The 25,508-nt window shown below is 38.9% G+C and overlaps 2 protein-coding genes across 20 annotated transcripts in view; one reads left to right on the forward strand and one right to left on the reverse strand.

Annotated features, from left to right (window-relative positions):
* LOC110123646 (zinc finger protein 260) overlaps positions 1–6,801 on the reverse strand; it is a 41,741-nt gene extending 34,940 nt beyond the window's left edge. The window contains exons 1-4 of one of the 4 annotated variants that reach the window (XM_070451789.1): positions 6,581–6,612; positions 6,032–6,126; positions 5,536–5,589; positions 4,424–4,661 (exon numbers count right to left, since the gene is read on the reverse strand). Coding sequence is in view for 1 of the 4 variants with exons in the window: in XM_070451787.1 (XP_070307888.1) it covers positions 5,536–5,589; positions 6,627–6,658 (86 nt within the window). In the remaining 3 variants the exon portion in view is untranslated. The other 3 variants (XM_070451788.1, XM_070451790.1, XM_070451787.1) reach the window with 3 other exon arrangements.
* A 69-nt stretch (positions 6,802–6,870) lies between these two features.
* ZNF382 (zinc finger protein 382) overlaps positions 6,871–25,508 on the forward strand; it is a 64,558-nt gene continuing 45,920 nt past the window's right edge. Inside the window, exons 1-5 of one of the 16 annotated variants that reach the window (XM_070451811.1) lie at positions 6,871–6,962; positions 11,254–11,384; positions 20,261–20,333; positions 22,605–22,756; positions 23,032–23,127. In XM_070451811.1, the coding sequence (XP_070307912.1) occupies positions 11,297–11,384; positions 20,261–20,333; positions 22,605–22,756; positions 23,032–23,127 (409 nt within the window). In that variant the 5' untranslated portion in view covers positions 6,871–6,962; positions 11,254–11,296. The other 15 variants (XM_070451808.1, XM_070451795.1, XM_070451800.1 and 12 more) reach the window with 15 other exon arrangements.

Genomic DNA, 25,508 nt, shown 5'->3' on the forward strand with positions numbered 1-25,508 from the left:
TGAAAAGAGCTTCAGAGAAATGTTGGAAACCATTAAGCACACTCTTGTAATAGATGTAACAGAAAAGAGTAAAGGAGCATTTTAACCTATTAAAGTAAATAATGGATGAAAAGTTCCTAAACTAATTGAAAAATGTTAATCTATATATCCAGAAAGCTTGATGAACACCAAATAGAATAAATTCATAGAGATCTACAAACAGACAAATCATGGTAAAAATGGTGAAATATGAGAGAATCTGGAAAGCAGAAAGGAAAATTAGTTGTCACTTAAAAGTGAATCCCTAATAAGTTTACTTGATGACATTGCATAGAAACAATGGAGACCAGAAGGCAATGGGATAATATATACAAAGTGCTCAAAAAACTTTCAAACGAGCTATTTTTCAAATGTGAAGATGAAATAAAGACATTACCAGATAAAGAAAAACTAAGGGAATTAATTAAATGCTAGCAACCCTGTCTTAAAGAAATACTCAAGTGAGTTCTTCAGGTTAAAAGTAAGTCCCAGGTAGTAATATGTATTCATGTGAAAAAAACAAAGAGCACTAGTAAAGGTAATTATGTAATTATAAAATATAGTACACATACGTATTTCTTCTCCTTCACTTAACTGATTTATGTGGCAAATTTATGCAATTTTTTTTGTAGAAACAAAAGAAATACATACCCAGGTTTAAAATTCCTCAACAAAATATTAGCCAACTGAACTCAACAATACATTAAAATGATCATATACCATGATCAAGTGGGATTTATTCCATGGATGCAAGAATGGCTCACCATCCCCCAAACAATATGATACAACATATTAACAAAATGAGGGAGAAAACCCACATAATCATTTGAATAGATGCATAAAAAATATTTGACAAAAATTAAAAATCCATTTATGATAAAAACTCTCAGCAAAGTGGATATAGAGGGAACATACTTCAGCATAATAACAAGTTCATAGCAATATCATACCTAATGGTGAGAAGTTGAAAGCTTTTCCTCCAAAATCAGGAACAAGACAAAGATGCCCACTCTTGCCACTTTTATTCAACACAGAATTAGAAGTCTTAGCCACAGCAATTACATTTTTTTAAAAAAGGAAGAAAGAAATAAAAGGTATACAAATGAGAAAAGAAGTAAAAGTGTCACTATTTGCAGATGAAATCATAGTATATACAGGAAGACCCTGAAGAGTCCATCAAAAAACTTAGAAGTAATAAATTTAGTAAAGTTGCAGGATACAAAATCCATATACCAAAAATCAGTTGCATTTCTATAGACTTATAATGAGCACTCAGAAAAATTAAGCTATCCTGTGCTCATTGATTGGAAGAAAAAAAAAGAGTTGGATTCCAAATTACATTCCAAAGCTATAGTAATCAATATACTATATTGATAAAAAAAATATACTATATTATTAAAAAAAAAAGCCATACACACAGGCCAGTGGAATAGAATAAAGGGATCAGAAAATAAACCCAAGTGTTATACTTATGGTCAATTTATGACACAAGAGCCAAGAATATACAACGTAATAAGGACAGGCTCTTTAACAGATGGTATTGGGAAAAGGGACAGTAATATGGAAAAGCATGAAGCTAGATCACTATTTTGCACCATACATAAAGTCAAAATGGATTAAAGACTTGAACATAAAACCTGAAACCATAAAACTCCCAGAAGGTAATATTGTGGGTAAACAACTTGACATCAGTCTTGGCTGTGATTCTTTTTGGATATAGCATGAAAAAAGCAACAAAAGCAAAAATAAACAAGTGGGACCACATCAAACTAAAAAACTTTGTGCACCAAAGAAAACCATCAACAAAATGAAAAGGCAACCTACTAATAGAAAATATTTGCAAATCAAATTACTGATAAGGGGTTAATATCCAAAACACATAAAGAACTCATACAGCTCAATAGGAAAAAAACCAAACGATTCAATTTAAAAAATGGGCAAAGGGTCTGAATAGACATTTTCCCAAGGAAAACAGATTCCAAACATGTACATGAAAAGGTGCACAACATCATTAATCAGGGAAATGCAAATCAAAACCACAATGAAACCTCATCTCAACCTTCAGAATGGTGATTATCAAAAAGGCAAGAAGTAACAAATGCTGGTGAGGACACAGAGAAAGGGAATTCTTATGCACTGTTTGTGGGACTGTTAACCGGTGAGGCCACTGTGGAAAACAGAATGGAGGGTCCTTTTGCATTGACAGGCAGACTCTTTACCACTGAGCCACCAGGGAATCGAGGGTCCTTTAAAAAATTAAAAACAAATACCATATGATTCTGCAATTGCACTTCTGAGTATTTTTCTTAAGAAGTTAAAACACTGACTCAAAAAGATTTATGTACCCTCAATATTATTTAATTATGAAAGTAATGAAAACAATGTAACTGTCCATGGATGGATGAATGAGTAAAGAAAATGTCACACACACACACACACAGACACCCTCACACAAATGGAATATTATTCAGCCATAAGAAATAAAATCTCACCATTTGTGAAAACATGGATGAACCCTGAAGACATTGTAAGTAAGAGCAAGACAAATACTGTATGATCTTACTAATATATGAATTCTAAAAAAACAAAAGACAAACTCCTAGACACTGAAAGGAGATTGGTGGTTGCTAGAGATGGGGGGTTAGAGGGTGGGCAAAATGGGTAAAGGTGGTCAAAAAGTAGACTTTTAATTCTAAATAAATCATGGAGATGAATGTTCACCATGATGACTATAGTTAATAATACTGTATTGTATATTTGAAAGTTCCTGAGAGTAAAAAAGTTGCTGAATCTTAAATGTTCTTGTTACAATGAAAAAACAACTTGTAACTTTGTATAGTGATGAATATTAAAACAGATTTATTGTGGTCTTTTTGCAATATATACAAATATTGAATCATGTTCACTTGAAACTAATATAATGTTATATGTTAATTATATCTCCAAAAAAATGAATAAAGCCCCACATACCTAGAGAGAAAATTTTTGAAAGAATGTATATTATGTTATTAACAATGATTATTTCTAGATGGTGGGATTGTGGGTAATTATTGAGTTATAAGTTCCTTAAAAATTGAATATTTTACAATCTGCATCAATTCCACCATCAGACATATATAAAAGAGTTATTTCTACATAAAAGACTTAACAGAGTTGGAAACAAGCTTTCCTTTTGTTTAGGAACATAATGAGCACAAAAGATCTTCAAAATGGGTGGGAACATGAAGGAAATTTGTGACTGAAATAAACTACTTCTACAAACTTGTGAACATCCTTTTGTTTTATCACACCAATGCAATATGATACATTCATTATACATGTACTTGAATTAACAAAATTAAAGATGGTAGTAGCATTTTTAGCCTAAATAAGAAAATGTATGTAAAAGAGGCAGAAATGTATTTGGTACAGTGTATGTGCTTATTGTGCTGTGTGCTCAGACATGTCTGACTCTTTGTGACTCTGTGGACTGTAGCCTGCTAGGCTTCTCTGTCCACGGAATTCTCCAGGCAAGAATACTGGAGTGGGTTGCCATTCCCTTCTGCAGGGATATACTTATTATATATGACGTAATTTTTTAACTTTATTATTCAAAAACTAATATCATTTTAGATATATAAGATTGATTATAAATGCAATCTTAGTAAAACAGATTCATATACAATATTAACAATTAGGAGTGTTCTTTTTCCTATGTAAAAAGCTTGTCTTATCTGCATGGTATTATATCACATTTATGTAATGCGATTAACTTAGTTTTTAAAATTATATACAGTTATATAAATCCATGAAGTTACAGATATTCTGCAAACAAAACCAAACATATCAAAAAAAAAAAAAAGTTAGGAACTATATAGAAGAATTTTGAACATAATTTCAACAGATTTGTGATCCTTTATGAGTACCAAAATGGAATTAAATTGCCTTAAGAATTTCTATTATGGATATCTGCACAAATCTGGCTGTTAAAAATTCCTTCTAAGTCCTCATTAAAATTAACTTTATATTTTCATTACTCTTTAGTTAAGAAATTTATGAGGAATATTTAGAATCTCCACATAATAGCAACTTTTCTTTCTTGAGAATTTAATAAAGTACAAGGTATTTAGTAAGGTGCTCTAGGGCTATGCCCAGATTAATATATTCAATGTTCATAAAATCCATAAGGCACTGATGTGATTATTATGAACATTTTATAACAAGAAATTACAAAATAGAGATCCTAATAACTATTGACCTCCTTGAAATATGGCAAGTTTGAACAAGCAACAGAATTTTAAATCTAGTTTTAATTAAAATAGAAAAGCAATATAAAATGTTTTTCAGTTAAACACAATTTTACTGTTTTGATGTGAGTATATTTCACCTTGGGCTTCCCAGGTGGCGTTACTGGTGAAGAACTCACCTGCCAGTGCAGGAGAGCTAGGAGACATGGACTTGATCCCTGGGTTGGGAAAATCCTCTGGAGGATGGCATGGCAACCCACTCCAGTACTCTTGCCTGGAGAATCCCATGGACAGAGGAGCCTGGTGGGCTATGGTCCATATGGTCACAAAGAGTCAGACACGACTGAAGCAACTTAGCATGCATGCAAGCATACTTCACCTTAACCACTGAAAATTTAGTATCCAAATTGAGAAGTGCTGTAACAATAAAATATGCACCAGGTTTTGAAAACTTAGTATGAAGGTATGAATGTAAAATACTTCAATTTATTTATGTCATTTTATGTTGAAATAATATTTTAGATATATTAGTTCAAATAAGATGCATTATCAAAATTAATTTTGACTGTTTCCTCCTACTTTTTAAAATGTGTTCAATAGAAATTATAAAATTACATAAGTGGCTTTTGTTATATTTCCATTAGTGTTTCTTCAGACTCAAATACCACTATACCACACTGCCTATCACAGTCTACACCAATATATGGTCTGAAACTAAGTCTACTGCCAGATCTCAAACAAGACTTGGTTATCACCACTCAACACTCCCCATGGATTTTCTGGAAAAACTCCCTGCTCTTGTACACACATACCTCTCTTCACAAAACTCCAATCATATACCCACTTCTAAATGTCAAAGTCAACTTTTTCACTTACTAATTGAAGTCAAACCACTTCCTACCTTGCTTTATTTGGAAATCAAAGGTATCTGCTATGTTATTATACCTAGCCACAGATCTCTTCCTTAACAAATCACATTCTAAAATAAGTCCTTCATTTTTCCTCCACTAGTTGTATTTTTGTGCCTTCCTTTGGAAAGAAGAGCATGCGGGATTACTGAATGATTTACCCAGTGGGTATGGGGATATTAACTGGAAAGGTAAAGGGTGCTTGGAAAAGCACTGAAAGATAAGGCATCCATCTGTATGGCCCTGTTACTAATTGGGAAGGGAAAGCCTAGAACCAGGAAAGTGGATAAGTCACAATTAGGGAAACTTAGGAGAAGGAAAGCAATACTTTAATACTCTGTAAAACAAAAGTATATGACAACAAAAAGCAAATACGAACTGACCTTGTATGGGCCGTTAAACAAGTAGCAATGCTCTCCACCTCAGAACTTGCAGAACTACAGGACCAAGAAGAAGGACTTATGAGACTCTAGACTGGCTAAAAGTTGTGATGAACACATTGTCCACCAACAGACATGACCCATCACCCACCACAAATACAACCAGATGGAAATGGGAAACTAGAATACTGCTGATTTTGCCAGTATCAGAGAAAAAGGTAAGCGCCACCTATGCTCAAAGCTGGAATCTAAGTTCACAGCAGTTTCTGGAGGGCACAGGACAGGGAATGCTGTGGTTCTGAAATGTGTAAATGGCCTCCATAATGCATCCAAGGGAGTTTTACCCGGGAAGGGATGCTACACCTGTGTCCCCCTCCCGCTTCAAGTCTTCCCAGAAACCTGTGTTGAAAACAGATGCAAGCCTCAATTCTAACCCCATGATTTCGGAGGTAATTTTCTATTGGGAACTCTCATTATAAGAATGAAATTCATGACTCACTCTAGTGAACTTTTCTTCACAGCTATATCCAATTAGCTATTTGGTGTGAAGAGCGAAGAGAATCCAGGGAAACACAGTCCAAGAAATCATGGAACCTACAATTATACCCTGGGTGGGCAACATTCACTTCACCGGTGTCCTCTCTGTGTTAAGCATTAGGCTGGGTACTCAGACGTGCTGATACAACTTACACACACACACACACACACACACACGTGTAAAAAAAAATTCACACATTCCTAGTGCACTGAAAAAAACTCAAAATTTCAACAAGCTAATTGAAAAAACAAACTCCATTTTCTTGACAGTCATAACAGAGATGGTACCGGACCACGTGGTCACAATGTCAGTCACACACCCTCGTTGCCTTGGTGATGTGAACCACGGTAGGCTCCGCCCCCACGGACAGTGCCACGACCCCAATCAGATACCAGTCACGCCATCTCAGGGCCCCAACACACACTAGCTCTCACTGGCTCGCTGGCTCTCACACACGCACAAGCGAGAACACTCCACAAAGACGCCGTCACGAACAATAGCACCCGCAACCTTGGTCGTCCGCCTCTCACGCAGACACAGGCTCCTGGCTCCACACCTCCCATCCGTCCTCCGCGAACTTGACCCCATCCTCCCCGATCACCGCCAGCCCCTCCTGCAGCCTGACCAGGTTCATCTCAACTCACCAGGCATAACCCAATAACCGTCACGACACAAGAAGGGGAGCCCAAGGTCGAAGTTCATTCGAGGCTCTGGGGCCTGTGGGAAACGTAGTCCAACACAGAAAACGTCCAGCCCTCCGAGCAGAGCGTGAAGCCCACCTGCAGCTGAGGCCCTTCCGAGCCTCCGACTCCCGGGAATTCCAGGGTGTGCGGATCGCTCGCCGATGGCGAGGAGCTGCAGCTGGTGGGCCTTTCAGACGCCGAAGAGCCAGGTGATGCTCCTCTGTTAGCTAGGGGAGGTCGTGGAAGGAAGGAAAGCCCAAGCCGAGGAAATAATTGCAAACCTGGGCCAGGGAGGGCAGTAAAGGGAACTCGGGGTGGGCAGAGGAAGCAAGCGAAGAAAGCCTTGGTCTGGTAGGGCCCGGTAAGAATCAGAAGCCCAGGGCAGAGGGACTCGGGACCCCGGCTGAGAAGGGCCGGGGAGGGAATCGTGAATCCCTGCCGAGGGAGGCAGGGCTAAGAAGGGCTGAAACCGTGCAGAGGCCGGGGCGAGAACCTCACTTAGACCGGCGAGACCCTAGGTCGTGAACCAGAGGACAAGGATTTTGTTGTTTTTGTCAGGTTTGCCCCTTGAGAACGCCCCAACACCCAGATCAGCACTTAGCAGACACTCAGTGTATTGAGTGTATGCCCGCCCTCGTGAGTGTTTTATATCATCATTGCTTCAGCTTCAATTCCCTGGTGTCCTTTTCCAGTCAGTCTCACAGGGAGACAGCCATTGTTCTGATATGTGTCATATTAATTTAGTTCTGTCAGTTCTCCAGCTCCAATTGTCTCCTTTAGCTCATTCTTGTTCCTTAAGATTTATGGATGTTGTGTTCATCTTTTTTTTTTCTTCCGGACAGCATTCCAATGTGCAAATGTGGCACAATTTGTTTCTTCATTTTTCTTCTTATGAGCGTTTAGTGTATTTTCAGGTTTTATATATTATGATAACGATGGCATGTTTCCCTTTCTCCTAGGGAAATACCTAGAGGAAAAAAAAATGCTGATAATAGATTAAGTTTATATTTAACTTTCTAAGAAGCTGACAAACCTTGTAGGATGATTAATTTTGTATGGGAAACTGTGACTTTGTAGTAAGTGGTTTCTCTGTTTGGTTTGGAATTCTGTGGAATTATGCGATGGGCTCAGTGGAGTTAGGAATATCGTGTAGGATCCATGTTGTGGTTTTGTGCAGTGGGTGAGATCATAGGAAACAATGTGCTGTACCAACTCTTATCATGATTTTTATGTGTTCATTATATGTTGACTGTGAAACTGGATCATAAGTGATATTAATGAATGAGAGACTCTATGTGTCTAGTTAGGTACATGTCATTTTGATTCTGCTTGTAGAATTATGACTGTTACTGATCAAGTAAAATAGCAGTACAAGCTATATCCAAAGGAAATGAAAACAGGCTATTAAAGAGATACCTGACTCCTATCTTCACCACAGCAGTATTCACAATAGCCAAGATGTGAAGACAACCTAAGTTCCTCTCACTTTCTGCCATTAGAGTAGTATCATCCACATATCTGAGGTTGTTGATATTTCTCCCAGCAATCTTGATTCCAGCTTGTGATTCATCCAGCCCGGCATTTCGAGTGATGTACTCCGCATATAAGTTAAATAAGCAGGGTGACAGTATACTGCCTTGTGGTACTTTCCCAATTTTGAACCAGTCTGTTGTTCCATGACAGTTTTAACTGTTGCTTCTTGACCTGCATACAGGTTTCCCAGGAGAAAAGTATTCCCATCTCTTTAAAAAATTTTCCACAATTTGTTGTGATGCATACAGTCAAAGGCTTTAGAGTAGTCGATGAAGCAGATGTTTTTCTGGAATTACCTTGCTTTCTCCATGATCCAACGAATGTTAGCCATTTGATCTCTGGTTCCTCTGCCTTTTTAAAATCCTGCTTATATGTCTGGAAATTCTTGGTTCATGTATCGCTGAAGTCTAGCTTGAAGGATTTTGAGTATAATGTTGCTAGTATGTGAAATGAGCTCAGTTGTATGGCAGTTTGAACATTCTTTGGCATTGTAATTCTTTGGGATTGGAATGAAAACTGACCTTTTCCAGTCCTGTGACCACTGCTGAGTTTTCCAAATTTGCTGACATATCGAGTGCAGTACTTTCACAGCATCATCTTTGAGGATTTGAAATAGCTCAGCTGGAATTCCATCACCTCCACTAGCTTTGTTCATAGTGATGCTTCCTAAGGCCCATGATGTCTGGCTCTAGGTGAGTGATCACACCATCATGGTTATCCAGGTCATTAAGACCCTTTTTGTATAGTTCTTCTGTGTATTCTTGCTACCTCTTGTTAATCTCTTCTGTTTCTGTTAGGTCCTTACCATTTCTGCCCATTGTCGTGCCCATGCTTGCATGAAATGTTCCCTTGATATCTCCAATTTTCTTGAAGAGATCTCTAATCTTTCCCATTCAACTGTTTTCCTCTGTTTCTTCGCACTGTTCATTTAAGAAGGCCTTCTGATTTCTCCTTGCTATTCTCTAGAACTCTGCATACAGTTGGGTATATCCTTCCCTTTCTCCCTTACCCTTTTGCTTCTTTTCTTTCCTCAGCTATTTGTAAGGCCTCCTCAGACAACCAGTTTTTTTCCTTCTTGTTTTTAATTAATTAATTAATTTGGTGTGCCAGGTTTTAGTGGCAGCACACAGGATCTTTCAGTTGTGGAATATGGAATCTAAGTTCCCCGACCAGGGATCAAACCTGGGCCCCCAACACTGGAAGCATGGAGTCTTAGCCACTGGATTACTGGGAAAGTCCCCCATTTTGCCTTCTTCCATTTCTTTTTCTTTGGCATGGTTTTGATCACTGCCTCCTGTATAGTGTTATGAACAATGAGTGCATTTGTGGATTCATCCTTTGTTAATCTTTGGTTTTTATTAATAATATCCTGAGGCTGTTACTAGGTACAAATTCATGACTAGTGTATCTTCTTTTTAGGTTTAAACTTTTATCATTATAAAACATCCCCCCATATAAATGACTTTTATATCATTTATAAAACACTATAAAACAGTTATTTATTGTAAGTTTTTTTTGTTTTTTTTGGTCTGATCTTAATATAGAGACATCAACTTTCCACAAGTTAGTCTTTACATTATACCTCTTTCATATATTTTTTTTTACCTCTTTCATATTTCAAGTTTTCTGTATCATTACACTTAATATATATCAGCTGCTATAAGCATACAGTTGATTTTGTACTTTTCATCCAGGCTGATAACAATTTTCTTTTTATTGGGATGTTTAATCCACTTCCATTACATTTAATTACTAATAATGTTGGGTATACCAACATTTGCTTTTATGTGTCCCCTCTGTCTTTTAAAAAAATATTTATTTATTTGTTTGGCTACACTGGGTCTTTGCTGAGGTACATGGGATCCATAGCTGCAGCATGTGAACTCTTAGTTGTGGGATGTTCCCTGACCAGGGTATGAAAACGAACCTGGGACCCCTGCTTTGGAAGCATGGAGTCTTAGCCACTGGACCAGCAGAGAAGACCCCCCCTTTAAAAAAAAAAAATTTATTTTGAGTCTTAGTGGCAGCACATGGGTTCAGTATTTGTGGCACCCTGGCTTAGTTCCCTGCAACATATGGGATCTTAGTTCCCCGACCAGGGATCAAACCCACGTCCCCCACATTTTGAGGTGGATTCTTAACCACTGGACCACCAGGAAAGTCCCTATTTCTTTATATTTTTATTCTACCATTCTTACCTCCTGTTGTATTACACAAATAGTTTCTCCATTAATTTATACTGTTATACATTATTCTCTTAGTGGTTATCATAAAGATTACAATATTATGCTTAACTTATTACAATTAGAACTCTCATGCAAAAAAACACAACAACTCTCATGCAGTGGGTGTGAAAGCATAACACACTACAGTGTGTTTAAAACTAAACTGTCTACAAAACTAAACATAGATTTATTACATAACAATTCTTTCCCAGGACATTTTCCCACAGCAAAAAAGAAAGCTTATGCTGACAAAACATAAACATACAATACAAAACTAAACAAAACTAAACATAGTGTCTACAAAACTAAACATAGATTTATTACATAACCCAGCAATTCTTTCCCAGGACATTTTCCCATAGCAAAAAAGAAAGCTTATGTTGACAAAACATAAGCATACAATACAGTAATGTTCATAGCAATAGTATCTCTTAAAGAAAAATTCAAAACAACTCAAATTTCCAGCATCTGAAGGAGAGAAAAGTAATCTGTGCAACATCCTATAATGGAATATAAAGCAAAAAAAAAAAAAAAGGTGCCTGCTACGTGCATAACATGGGTGAATCCCACAAAGATGTCAGAAAAAAAAGATTTAAATTAAAATCAAGTAGCTTTTGAATAGGGAGGTACATAGATATTTTTATTCAGTAGCACCCAGATAATAATGTAAACTATCCAGTTCCTACATTATTCCCCTGAATATTAATAAATACATCTGAGCAGATGCATTTCCACCCAGCAGAAGCCAATGCCACATTCCTGAACATGTCTGCATGTGAAAAGACATGGATACATGTTCCCAGAAGGTTCTGGAAGGAAGGAAAATTTGGGTAAGACATGCGAGCTGCATAGCAAGTAGAAGGAATTACCCAGGTAAGATTCAGCTTTAACAACAACTGATTGGTTTAGAATATAGAATATCCATTCATGACTACTAGTCATTAAATGCAAGGTTATAAAAAAACTTTTAGTTAAAATTATGTTCAAATATATCTCAAAACTTGGAAAAAGTATGAAAACATTCAAAACATTCAAGTTTTTAAAAAGTGAATGCATAAATATAATGTCATTACAAGACCTAGATTTTAATCCAGATACTCTAGATTAATGAAGGAAGGAAGAAGTCAAGTCACTCAGTCATGTTTGGCTCTTTGTGACCCCATGGACTATACAGTCCTTGGAATTCTCCAGGCCAGAATACTGGAGTGGGTAGCCTTTCCCTTCTCCAGGGGATTTTCCCAACCCAGGGATTGAACCCAGGTCTCCCGCACTGTGGGCCAATTCTTAACCAGCTGAGCCACCAGGGAAGCCCAAGAATACTGGAGTGGGTATATTAAGGTAAGCGCACTGATTGAAACCACCCACCCTGGCCAGGCATCATAGTAACCATTTGCATGAGCTGTTTTACGACAGGAGGTCCTGGTAAGGAACACAGAATTAATAAGCCACCACCAACAGGAAGAGTTCAGGAAAGGTCAAAAGGAGACACCACATGTCCAACCACCTCCCAGAATCCTTCTCACTGGCATCCATCTTGGCTGAACAAGTCAGAATGATTGGCTAAAGACAACCCGGAAACCAATCCCACCTGGCATAGCTGTTCTCCTGGATTCCCTTACCCTCCTGCTCTCCGCCCAGGTGCCCTTTCCCCAATAAAATCTCTTGTTTTGTTAGCACATGTGTCTCCTTGGACAATTCATTTCCGAGTGTTAGACAAGAGCCTGGTTTCGGGCCCTGGAAGGGGTCCTCCTTCCTGCAACCAGTAGGCTATCCCTTCTCTAGCAGATCTTCCCGACCCAGGAATCGAACTGGGCTTGAAGAAGGAATTCATAGGGCCAGTACTCTATCTCAGGCCTGTCCGTGCTGATCATGCTCGGCTGCCTCTCCAATGGACTCTGGACTCTCTGCTTAGTGCCTATGGGAACGACAATGGGAACCCCCTCCGGACAGGGGAACCTTGAATATTGTGTTAGGTAGTTAGAATAGGGAAAAGGAGTCCAAAATGGCGGTGGCTAAAAGACCTGGAAGGGAAAGCCCGCGAAAATACAACAAAGGTCCGAGGACCAGCGTGAGAACCTCAGGTAAAACAAACAACACTCCTGCCTAAGCTCTCTCTCTCTCTCTCTCTCCCTACCCCCGACCCCCCCCAACACACACACGATGGGGCGCTCTTCTCTTCCCGTCTTTGGACCGAAGTGCCCTCACACCTCAAAGATGGATTTTCCTGCTATCATCTAAATAAATAGAGCTGTAACACTGAGCTGTAACACGGTCTGTCCTCCGAGAGCTGTGACCTGCCAAGGGGCTTTAATGTCCATCACTCCAAATCTTTGTTGTGACGAGACAAAGAATGGAGGAGCATACACTCGCCTGACAATTGTACCCAGGTTACTCAATGCCTAAGAAAAAACATACACTAATCACCCCTGACTCCGGACAGTATCTATCGGAACGTAACCACAGGCTTATCGGTTATTAACTGGTTGGAATGTAACCGCAGGCTTATTGATTGTTAACTGTTTGATCACATAACATGTGAATGATGGGGTTATTGTGATTGTATTTACCCTTCCTTTGTAAGTCTCAAGGAATTTGGGGTGGTGGGTTCGGACACGTACACTTGGGGTATAAAAGGTTTTCACAAGTGCTGGTCAGGGTCATTGGCTAAGAGGAAACCCTGCCTTGGGCCCGCCAGTGTAATAAGCTGCACTCCACTATCTGCATTGTCCTTCTGAGTGAGTTTGTTATAGCGTGGCTATAACAGGATCTCCTGAATTGCAGGCAGATTCGTTACCAGCTGAGCTACCAGGGAAGCCCTAAATGACCGGAAATATTCTGATGACACAAGGTGTACAGGATGTGGCATGTGTGCCTGCAAGGCATTCAGTTGTGTCTTGACTTTGCGACCCCATATACTGTAGCCCTCCAGGCTCCTCCGTCTATCAGATTCTCCAGGTATGAATACTGGAGTGGGTTGCCATGCCCTTCTCCAGGGGATTTTCCTGAACCCAGGGATCAACCCACACTTCTTAGGTCTCCTGCATTGACAGGCAGGTTCCTTACCACTAGCACCATGTGGAATGTGGACTCTGGAATTAAAGGTTAGTAAATTTTTCTGTAAAGAACTGAAAGGTTGTTGCTGAACCACGAAAAGACACTGGGATTCTTGGCCTCCAGAGGAGAAGAATTCAATCCAGGGCCAGAGACAAGGCTTGATCGCTCAGAGCTTTTTTGTAATAAAGCTTTATTAAAGTATAAAGGAGACAGAGAAAGCTTCTGACATACGTGTCAGAAGTGGGCAGAAAGAATAACCCCCTGCTAGTCTCTAGCTGGATGTTATATAATTACTAGTGGTCTCTTAATGAAAGAAAGGAATGTCTTAAAACTCAGAGATGGGCCAAAAAAACGATTGACTTGATTCTTGTAGAAAGGCAGATTACCATACAAATAGTTTCGTTTACATAGATAAGGGGAACAATGTCTAACATACTGGTTTATCAAGTCAGTTCTGAGCCGTTAGGTGGAACTGACTTGAAGAAGAGTCTGGGGTAAACGCATAGTATATTAACATAGCTTAAGCAAACATTTCCATAAGAAAAGTGCATTGGTTAACTCAAGATTTGAGAAAAGTTCACTTCAGGTGGAACCAGGTGTCATTATGGCAACACAGTATTTTAAGAGAAACCTCTTTTAAATTTGTATATAGAAAGGAAAAAAATATATATCACTAGTTTGTTTCCTCCAGCTGCTTAAGAGAGGGATAAAAAATGTCTGCCACTTTCAGCCTATTTTCTCCATTTGGAGACCCCTGGCCTCCTGCCTGTTACCCTCTGAGAACCAGATAGTAAATATGTTAGACTTTGTGAGCCAAAAGACAAAATCAAGGATATTATGTAGATGCTAATATAACAGGAGAGAAAACAAATTTCCACAAAATGTTTTCACAAAATTCTAAACTTTATGAAAATGAAATCTGAATTTTATGTAATTTTCATGTCATGAAATATTGTCCTTTTGATATGCTTTCAGTGACAGAGAAAGTTAAACACCAGTCTTAGTTCACAGGCCATACAAAAAAACAGGCTACAAGCTGCATTTTGCTGACAGGGTCATGGTTTGCTGACCTCTGTTCAAGACTCAGACCATTATATAGTACTGACTCTCAGTTTACACAATTATGTGACTCAAAAAAGAAAAAAATGATGGCAAATCTTATACAAGAACTGCTTGATACTGTCAGGCGAGTGTAAGCTCCTCGGTTCTTTGTCTCATCACAACAAAGATTTGGAGTGACGGTACCATATAAATTTCCTAAACCTTTGGGAGAAAATGTCTGCCCTTCAAAGAGATGTCTCTGTACATATCCCCAATAATATTCTTGGTGGTGTTTTAGTCACTAAGTTGTGTCCAACTGTTTGTAGCCTGCCAGGCTCCTCTGTCCTTGGGATTCTCCAGGCAAGGATACTGGAGTGCGTTGCCATTTCCTTCTCCAGGGGATGATAATATTCTTGCTGCTGCTGCTGCTGCGTTGCTTCAGTCATGTCCGACTCTGTGTGACCCCACAGATGGCAGACCACCAGGCTCTCCTGTCCCTGGGATTCTCCAGGCAAGAATACTGGAGTGGGTTGCCATTTCCTTCTCCAATCATGAAAGTAAAAAGTGAAAGTTAAGTTGCTCAGTCATGTCCGACTCTCGATCCCATGGACTGCAGCCTACCAGGCTCCTCTGTCCATGGGATTTTCCAGGCAAGAGTACTGGAGTGGGTTGTCATTGCTTTCTCCAGATAATATTCTTAAAGGCCTCCAAAACAGAAGACTGTTTTTACTGAAGACTGTTACTGAAATCAAACCTTCTCCTTCTTTGCCATTTCCCCATTCATGTCTTTGAAGAAAATCTAAGGTATCTAATGTGTAATTCTGCCTAATTGGTCTCTTCCTTCACAAATCACCATGTAACAGAGGACTCTTTCTGTGTCATAAATCTACTTAGGCAAAAACAGCACATGGGCAAGGTGCTGGTGAGTAGTTATACAAAAATTAACTGTAGGAAAGGCATTTGATGAGGAACTGGGAAAGAAGGGGATGTATCCTCATGGTATTAATAACTATCATTAACTAAGAAGAGAAGGCCTTGAGACCAGGTAAATGGATTAGTCACTATTTGGCAGGGCATTTAATTCATTCCATGAAACAAAATGCTCAAAAATGACCTCTAGCTTGGGTCTGAGATGTGTGACTGCAACATTTTTTTCCTTTCATGGCTCTTCTTTTAGAATACAGCAAAACTTGGAGGAGAAAGGGAATCATGACATACAGGCCTCTCATACCAAGACAGGTTAAATAAGAACACAATCTTCATTGCGAGCAAGCCTCCATCATCCATGTTCCCAATGGAAGGATGAGAAAGACTGGAATACTGTTGACCCTTCCCTGTATCATAAAGAAAAATCAGTTAACTGTAACCTAGAGCCAGAATCTGTTTCTATGTTCACCGAATTTTCCTGTTGACAAAGCTATGAAAATACTGTATGTATGCAATATGCAGTTTGCTACCACAGAGCTTCCAAAAGGAATCTTTGGAAGCAGAAATCTTACTCTTGATGCCTTAATATCATGGTTTCCCAGCACCCTGCTTTAGGGGTAATTCCAGCTCTAAAATCGCCCTAATAAACACAGAAATGTGTTTTTGTTTTTTTTTTTTAGTTGCAACCTTCATTCTACCTCTCAATATATTCAAGACCCAGAATGCTATTTTTGTGCAGCTAGCATTCCGGTGTAACGTGGCTCTAAAAAGTGAAAATACAGAGGCAATGAAAGAAAACCCACAATTCCAACAAATTCCAAGAAACCATGGAATTGACAATTAGTGCCAGAACAGGCTACACTTAATGTACTGAATACCTGTGTATCAAGCTCTTAAGCTAGACAATAGAGTCAGGGTACATTGATGAAGGCAACAGGGGCCATGCTTTAAAATGAGGGTCTCAAAAAAAAATAAATAAATAAAATAAAACTGAGGGTCTCTGTGGTTAACAAGGGTCTCAGAGGCTTAACAGGAACAGACAGTCACACAGGGATCTTGTCCACGGATTCCTCAACGCTAGAACTACAAAAATGAAGCTCTACCGTACTAAAAGTGAAAAAGCCACATCAGGCCAGTTTTTGTTTTGCTTTTTAAATAAAGGTGATGGTAGCTTCATGTTTGTTTATGTGGCTGCGCAGGTTCTTATTTGTAGCAAGTAGGAACTACTTTCCCAACTGGGGATCAAGCCCCGCCCCCTGCATTAGGAACCTGGAATCTTAGCCACTGGGCCACCTGGTAAGTCCTTAGGCCGGCAGTGATCAGACTCTAGCCTGTTACAATAGTGCTGTCAAATGGCTACTTAGTCACAGTATATAAAGCCTCACAGTCGCCGCCGAGCAGGGTCAGTAATAAGGCCCCGCCCACATTCACAGTCCTAGGCGCCTAACCTGGACCAGTTAGAGACTCCGCACGTACACAGCCTGGTCCCGTTACTAACACACTCGTTCTTGCTCTTTCTCATAGCACTTATAACCACAACTTACGCTGACGCACACAGTCACACCCACAGTCACCTTCCTCAGCAGGTGACTTGCAAAGCCTAAGGCTCGCGCCTCTACCTGCCGCGTCCGTGCCTGGGAAACTTCAGGACTCCAGCAGTGAGCTCCTCCTGCATCCAGACCCGAGTCACCTCCACTCACCGCTAGGCAAACTATGACTACAAGGTCAGGGGAAAATAAACCAGAGGCCGAAGTGCATTCGTGCCCTCAGAGCCTGTGAGAAACGTAGTCCAACCCGGAAAAGCGGACCCTGGCAGAAACAGACCAAGCGCCTGCAGCCCGGACCTCGCCGCTGCTAACCCGCCGCCGCGTGGACTCCTGGGAGCGCCAGCCAGTGCTCGAGTGCGCAGGCGCAGACGACTGAGCCTTGGCTGGGGTGAGGTTGGTAGGTCCTAGGGGCCCAGAGGAGGGGGCGCGAATTGGGAGTTCCGGCCCCGGAGAGCATACTAGGGAAGCCTTACCTGATGGGAAGCCTAGGGGGGAAACCGGGAGTCCACACCGGGCCTATAATTATGAGGACGGAACCGGAACCGGGCCCTTAGTAAACCAGACATTTAGATCTGTGAGAGCGCGGCCTCGGGCGTGGCCCGTGGGCGTGACCCTGAAGGTGACAATCTTGCGTGACCTGGAGCGAGTTTTGCGAAGGGAGATTTTTGTCTGTTTTGACCCCGAGGGAGTTCCATCGCGAGGAGCAGGACCTCACACAGCGGGTGTGTGTGTACCAAATGGAGGCGGCCGTCTGTACCCAACCGGCAGCGTTTTGGATGCGTGCTGCTGCTCTGTGCAGTGTTGCGGCTAACTGTGTTTAAAACTGAATGAGTCTCGTTGCTGCGTGAGGATTCCTCTGCATGTGTCTCTCTTCCGAATAGGTGTGAGTCCTGTTTGAGACCGCAGGTGACTATGGAGAAGCGATATGATTTGTGATGTGATTTTGTGACTTTGCCTGGAATTATTAATGTGCTGTCAGAGATTGTGAATGATACGCGGGTGCCTGTGCTATGGTGCTTTTCTGAAGTGATAGAATTTAACTCTGCGTGTGTTTGTAACCTACTGTTAATGTTTTGTGATAGTTTTTTTGATTGAGAAACTGTCTGACCACTAGTTAGATAGGTAAGATTTGATTATCTGAACAGAGATCATCAAGCCTGCCTCCAAAATTGTAACTCAGTAGCAACTTAGCAAATAAAATAGAGGTATAAGTAGTGGAAAGGAAGAGGTAAGATTTCATAATTCCCAGATGGTAAGGTTCACTACAGGGAAGCATTCTTTATTTGTTCAGTCGTGTCCAACTCTTTGTGACTCCATGGATTGTAGCCCGTCAAGCTTCTCTGTCCATGGGATGCTCCAGGCAAGAATACTGGAGGGGGTAGCCATTCTTGTCTCTAGGGGATCTTCCCGACCCAGGGATCGAACCTAGGCCTCCTGCATTGCAGGCAGATTCTTTACCGTCTGAGCCACCAGGGAAACCCACACTAACTAAAACCAGTGTGTTAAAATGTTTAGTGTTCTATGAGTAGCATGCAGAAAAAAAGCAAACCATTTATTTTCACCCATAACTAGCACTTTCAGGAGGCTTCCCCGGGTGGCACAGTGGCAAAGAATCTGCCTGCCAATGCGGGAGACACAAGAGATGGGGGTTCCAACCCTGCATTGGGAAGATCCTCTGGAGAAGGAAATGGCAACCCACTCCAGTATTCTTGCCAGGAAAATTCCATGGACAGAGGAACCTGGCGGGCTACAGTCCATGGAGTCACAAAGAGTTGCACACTACTGAGCACACGCTAGCAACACTTTCAACAGTGATGTATGAATAAGGTTTCCTGCTTCTGGACGAAATCTATGGCAGGGTCAATAGCTTCTTAAGGCATTCCATGATATCAAAGTATTAGGTATACTTTTAATCGTAAGACCAATCTCATTTTAGTAATTAAAATATTATTTTGCTAATTAAAACATTCACTGTAGCAATCAATACATCAGACTTCATTTAGCAAAATATACTCCTCTCTGTCTGGAAGCCTACAAAGTGGAAAGATCAATTTCTATTGCTATACCTGCATTGCTAAAAAGTATTGTTCAGTAGTTAATACTTAAACTACTATTAATAAGTTACTAATAAATAATGGTTAATTTTCAATAATTAACTATGTTAATTAAGTAGAATGTACAGGTGAATCAAAGAGATGAAGTAGAGAAATTAAATAGAAAATCCAGATATTCTCAAGTATGTAGGGATATGTAATAATGATAGAGATGGCATTTTACATCAACTGAGAAAATATGGACTGTTTAGTACGTAGTATTGTTAAAGAATATATATGGGGAAGAAATCTTCACAAGGCAAAAACATTTTAATAGTCACTTGAGCAGCTAAAAATTATTTTCAACTTAAAATAGGTTAATTTATTAAATTGAAAAAGGAGATAATGTCAACCAACTATAAAATAAACACCACCATGAGAAAAACAAATATACTGTAAGATGTCTTCACAGGAAGGAAATAAAAGGAGGTTATTCTCATATAAGAAATATGTAAATTAGAGATGTATACATATATATCCTGGAAAAGGAAATGGCAACCCACTCCAGTACTCTTGCCTGGAAAATTCCTTGGACTGAGTACCCTGGTAGGCTACAGTCCATGGGATCGAAAAGAGTCAAACACAACTGAGCGACTTCACTTTCACTTTCATACATATATACATATATATACATATATGTATATATATATGTCTGGTAGGCAGAGATTAAAATTATTTTCAACTATATTCATTAGGGTTTGGGGAGGTGTTCTCATGCACTGCTGATAACAATGTAAATTGGTAGGAAATCCATGAAGAACGATTTGGAAACGTGATAAATTTGTCTTCCATGGGAGACATTAGGTGGAGCTGCAGAAGGAAAAACACTATATTCCCTCTCTCCAAGCTACAACAGATTCCCCAGAATCTCTTCTCCTTCACCAGGAGATTAGGTTTCTGGCATTGGTAAGGGAACAGGATTGGTTCATTTCCATACTCATCTCTGTCCTGGATTTGTGTGGGGTACACAAAGTGAGCAAGTGCCGAAATTGAAAATAGATGCAGGTTTAACTGAGTTATTCTGAGAGCTCTAAGTCAAATCTGGTTTCACATGGCTCCTTGTATCTTCCCATCTCTGCCTTCTCAGGTCTCTTCCCTTTTCCAAAGAAGAGCACAAAAGAGAAGGCTCATCTCCTGCAAACATCAAAACCATGCCTCAGGTGAGATGATGTTTCCTCTCTTTCTGAAGTAACTTGTTTTTAGTTTGTGTGAATATTTGCTTCCCTATTCTTAAATTTTCTGGATATTGGGATTTACTTCCATCAAACTGGTTTCCATAGGGCAAGCAAGTGGCCTTCATACAAAATTTAAGAGGGACTCTCAGGGCTGTCCAGCCCTAAATTTTGTGCCCATGTGTCTCACCTGCCTCACCCTAGTTACAGCCCTATTCCCAGTTTCTCTCATTCCAACAGGATAGGCTTCAGTCTTCCCCAAATGCACTTTCTAGTTGTAGCCAATGTTCACATACTGATTGGATGTATCATTCATTGTCTCCTTTCATAGTCTTCTCATGAAAGTACTGCTGAAAGAGAAATGTATTATCTTGATTTATATTACTTGAATGAATCTATCTTATGTAGACACTGATTTGAGATCTAGATTTGTAAGAAATCAAGGAGCAGACATGCAAAACCTTGATAATTTCCACTGACCTAGGTTTTGCAATGGTATGGTGAGAGGTAAAATTAATAGATCACATTATTATTTTGTGATTAAATTTCCTGTTTTGTGAGGTTTTTAAGATAGAGATTTGCTTGCAACCTTATACAGAAAACTGAAATTTCACATTCCTCTCTGATCTTTCTGTTTTATCCATGTTTGTTGGCAATTCCTACAAACTGTGACCCACCAGTGAAAAACCTTCCTGTACTTCAGTGCTGTCATAGATGTATTTTTATCTTTTTACTTTCTTCTAATTTTTATATGTGGGTGCAGGAGAAGAAGATGCATGTGTTCATTCACTCTTAAGAGAATAGTCTACTCTTGAATCAAAGTTGGTACTTTTTCCTCTTCCCATATTTTTCTTTCAAAAAATTCCTCTTTATCTACCAGTCTTTAAAATGCCATTCTGGATTTTCCCCAGATGCCAATTGGTTCTCTTCTCCTCTATGTCTCTTTTTATGTATGTACAATCACATTCACTCTAAAGGTTATACTGATGTGATTCTAGTGACCCTCAGATACTGCTCTCCATTTTAGACCTTTATCCAGAGTATCAGAACCATATATCCAGCCTCCAACAGCTATACTGCCTGTATGTTCCATAGCCGTTTCAAGTACACTCAGTACCTGGGTTTACCTCATTACCACCTCTGGTCCAGCTTATTCTTTCTCCTGCTTCCCATTTCTTTTTTCTAGTCTCAGCACCTATCCACTTGCTATGCAGATGACCTGAGAGCTATACCTCTCTTTTTTTCTACTCTACGAGTAATTGATGACCAATTCTATTGAAATTTACCATGGAACAAACAGTTGTCCCCTGTCTAGACCATTAATACCACTTTAATCTCAGACAGACCTCCAACAGTGGGTACTTACTTGTCTTTCCCACCTAACACACTTCAGGCCTTCTCTAGTGTTCAAGAATATTGCCTCTAAAGTACAAGTTTTTTTCACATATGTGCTGACTTAACATTTCTTCATTTTTAATACTCCATAAAGCAGTAGATCCAAAGTAGGACGTGTGTTACAAAAGACATGTGTACACAATGTACAAGAGAGTATACTGAAAAGGAGGAAGATAGTAGTAGTTTACATTCAGGAACATTTATTGTTAACAATGTGGATTGCTATTAATGCCAGCTAATGATTTGTATGTTGGGAGTGTACTTAGAGTATTTTTAAGACTACTGCTATGTAGGAAAAAAAATTCAGTATTATTACATAAATATGCCCACTACTTTCCTTCATACACTTTTTTCTTCTTAAGCCCAAAGATTCTTTCCTAACATACTGTACCTTTTGCTATTTCCTGAATTTACTAACTGGTTTTACTTTCCCAATGAATTTTAAAAGCCCACTGACATGTAGTGCTACAAAATAAATTCATTGTGAGTACAAAATTTTTATGTCTTCAGTGAAATCTTAGAATCCAGAATCTTAGAATACGCTATAGTATTTTCCCCTGTACATATTTCTGTCATCACATCTATAATATCTATTGAGTGTAAATATTTACACATATGCCTCTTTTTTAGCCTGTAACTTCTTATGAGCAAGGTCAAGATTTTATTTGTTTCACTGCACCAAGCAACCAATCACATTCAAGGCAAAGAGTATGATCTCATATATTTTTAGCATGAGATAATAGGTAAATACAATTGAATGTATTTCCAGAGAGAATTTTCTACAGTACAAAATGCAAGAAGACCAGGTCTGACCACTGAACATGGTCTCCAGTGTCTAGTTCTCACTAGTTCCAATTACTTTAGGATGAACTGGAGTATGCCCTTACAGGGATCAGTTTCATTCAAGGATGTGACTGTGGACTTCACCCAGGAGGAGTGGCAGCAACTGGACCCTGCTCAGAAGGCCCTCTACAGAGATGTCATGTTGGAAAACTATTGTCACCTCATCTCTGTGGGTAAGGAAAATTCCTTGCATGTTTCAGTGTCATGCACCTCCTTTCAAGAATTTCTGAAACTGTGGAACTTTGAATTTCAAAGATCAGAGGTGATGAATAATCTTTTTGTTAATAGAAAGCATGATTATGTCCTCACTTGCCTAGTGCAAGGTATTAACTTTGGTAGGACATTAATAGCCTTGTCTAATAGCCACCTTGAAGCTGTATCTTTCTCTTCCTTCAATAGTTTTAAAGCCTAACAGCTTCTTAGACCAAGTCTTATTTTTTATTATCAGGATTTCACATAACTAAGCCTGATATGATCCGCAAATTGGAACAAGGAAAAGAACTATGGACAACAGAGAAAATTTTTCAAAGTCAGAGTTACCTAGGTGAGTCTGTATAATGTCTAGTGGACTCAGGTAGTTGATGTCCTTGAGTATTTCTGGAGATCTGTATTTTTTAATTGTGGTAAAATTACATAAAATCTACCATCTTAACCATTTTTAAGCATATAGTTCCATGGCATTAAGTACTTTTACATAGTTATGCAACTATCACCATTATCCATCTCCAGAACCCTTCATTTGTCAGAAGTAAAACTGTACCCATTAAACAATAACTCCCTGTTACCCTACCTCCATTAGCCCCCAACAACCAATATTTTACTTTCTGTCTCTGTGAATTTGACTGTGGTAGATACCTCATGTAAGTGAATTATATGGTATTTGTCCTTTTTTGTGAATAGTTTATTTCACTTAACGGAATGTCCTCAAGTTTCATCCATGGTATAGTATGTATCAGACTCTTCTTCTGTTTGAAGGCTGAGTAATATTCCATTATAGATACATGTGACATTTTGCTTATCCATTCAGCTCTCAGTGAACACTTGGGTTGCTTCCATTTTTTGGCTGCTGTGATTAATGCTACTATGAATATGGGTGTACAATTATCTGTTTGAGTCATTGCTTTCAGTTCTTTTGGGTATATACCCAAAAGTAGAATTGCTGGATCATTTGGTAATTTATGTCTGATGTTGAAAGGAACTGCCATACTGTTTTCCATAGTGACTATACCATTTTACATTCTTATCAACAAGGCAGAAGGGTTCCAGTTTCTCTGCATCCTTATCAACAACTATTATTTTCTTTTTTTCCTAATAGTAGCCATCTTATTTAGGAATGTACTTTTAAAGGCCTGAGATCTCTGAAGTACCTGTATATGGCTGACTTCTATGCCTCTAAATTCTAAATTTTTTAAATATTAATCTCTACATAAATCCTTTCCTTGTGTGACTTATGCTTATGAGCTATTGGCTGCTATTATTTTACTGAGAATCCAGTCCATGCTTTGTAGATACAATGTCCATAAAGATCTTAAGTGTAAAGTTCTTTGCATTCTGACAGAAGTGGAAACCCATGTGTCTCACACTGTAATCAAGATAAAGGGCGCTCCTACTAACCTGTTAAGTTCCATCAGCCCTCTTCCAAGGCAATCCCTCCCCAGGACAATCACTACTGGGATTTCTACCAACACAGATTAGTTCTGTCTATTCTGGACTTTTTTCATGTATACTTAAAAAATATATATATTTACTTTATTGAAATGTAGTTGACTTACAATGTTTCTTTCCTGAGTTGGGAATATCCCTACAGCTACCCACTCCAGTATTCTGGCCTAAGAGAATTCCCAGGAGTGTATAGTCCATGGGGTCGCAAAGAGTCAGACATGATTGAGAGACTTTCATGTTCACTTTTACAATGTTTCAAGTACACAGCAAGGTGATTCAGTTATACAAATACACATATATTATTTTTGAAGTTATTTTCCATCATATATTATTACAAGATATTGACTATAGTTCCCTATGCTATACAGAGACTTTTGTTGCTTGTTGCATACCTATTTTTTAATTAGAAACCTAGCATTCTATTCATACTAAGTCAAACAAGTGGAATCAAAATGTCATAATTTTTTTAGTTAGGCAAAAATTCATAAGTTTTCTAAAATACATGTATTATACATATATATATATGTATACAAAAGCTTTTCTACTACACTTGATAAAGGCTTGAGAAAAACTTCAAAAAAAAAATGAAGAGATGGAGAAGTTGGAGAACATAAATGAAATGGAAGCACTGAATATGAAATAGAAAAAGTGGAACAAACTAGATAAAAGTAAAAGATCATCATATAGTCCAGTTGTTTTTAAATATGACTGCTCATTAGAAACATATCTGGAGCTCTGGACAAAAAAAGCAGTACCTGAACATTTGTATTTTTCAAAAAATTTCAAGATAATTCCGATATGCATCTGGATTTTAAAAAGTGATTACAGGTTTTTCTATTTGATCCTAGTTTCGGTGATACAGAGTTCTATTATTTTTGACCAATTGTTGACCAATCATGATACAATGGTGTTAAGTGAGTAACAGTTACATAATCACAAAGTAAAAGATGTTTATCAGTTTCATAATCAATAGCCAGACAAAAAATAAAAGCTAATTATAACTGCAAACCATAATGGGAACATGATTAACCTAACATTCTAAAATAATTACATGCAATTTGGGGGGGGGGTGTCAGTCAGAGTGATGTAGTAAGTGGAAGTGCATACATGCACATGTTTTCATCCACCCAGTCAGTATATGTCTCTTGGTTGGTGCATTTAATACATTTACATTTAAGGTAATTATCAATATGTATGATCCTATTACTGTTTTCTCAATTGTTTTGGGTTTTTCTGTAGGTCTTTTTCTTCTCTTGGGTTTCC

Source organism: Odocoileus virginianus, chromosome 20, assembly GCF_023699985.2.
Source record: "Odocoileus virginianus isolate 20LAN1187 ecotype Illinois chromosome 20, Ovbor_1.2, whole genome shotgun sequence".
Lineage (NCBI taxonomy): Eukaryota > Metazoa > Chordata > Mammalia > Artiodactyla > Cervidae > Odocoileus > Odocoileus virginianus.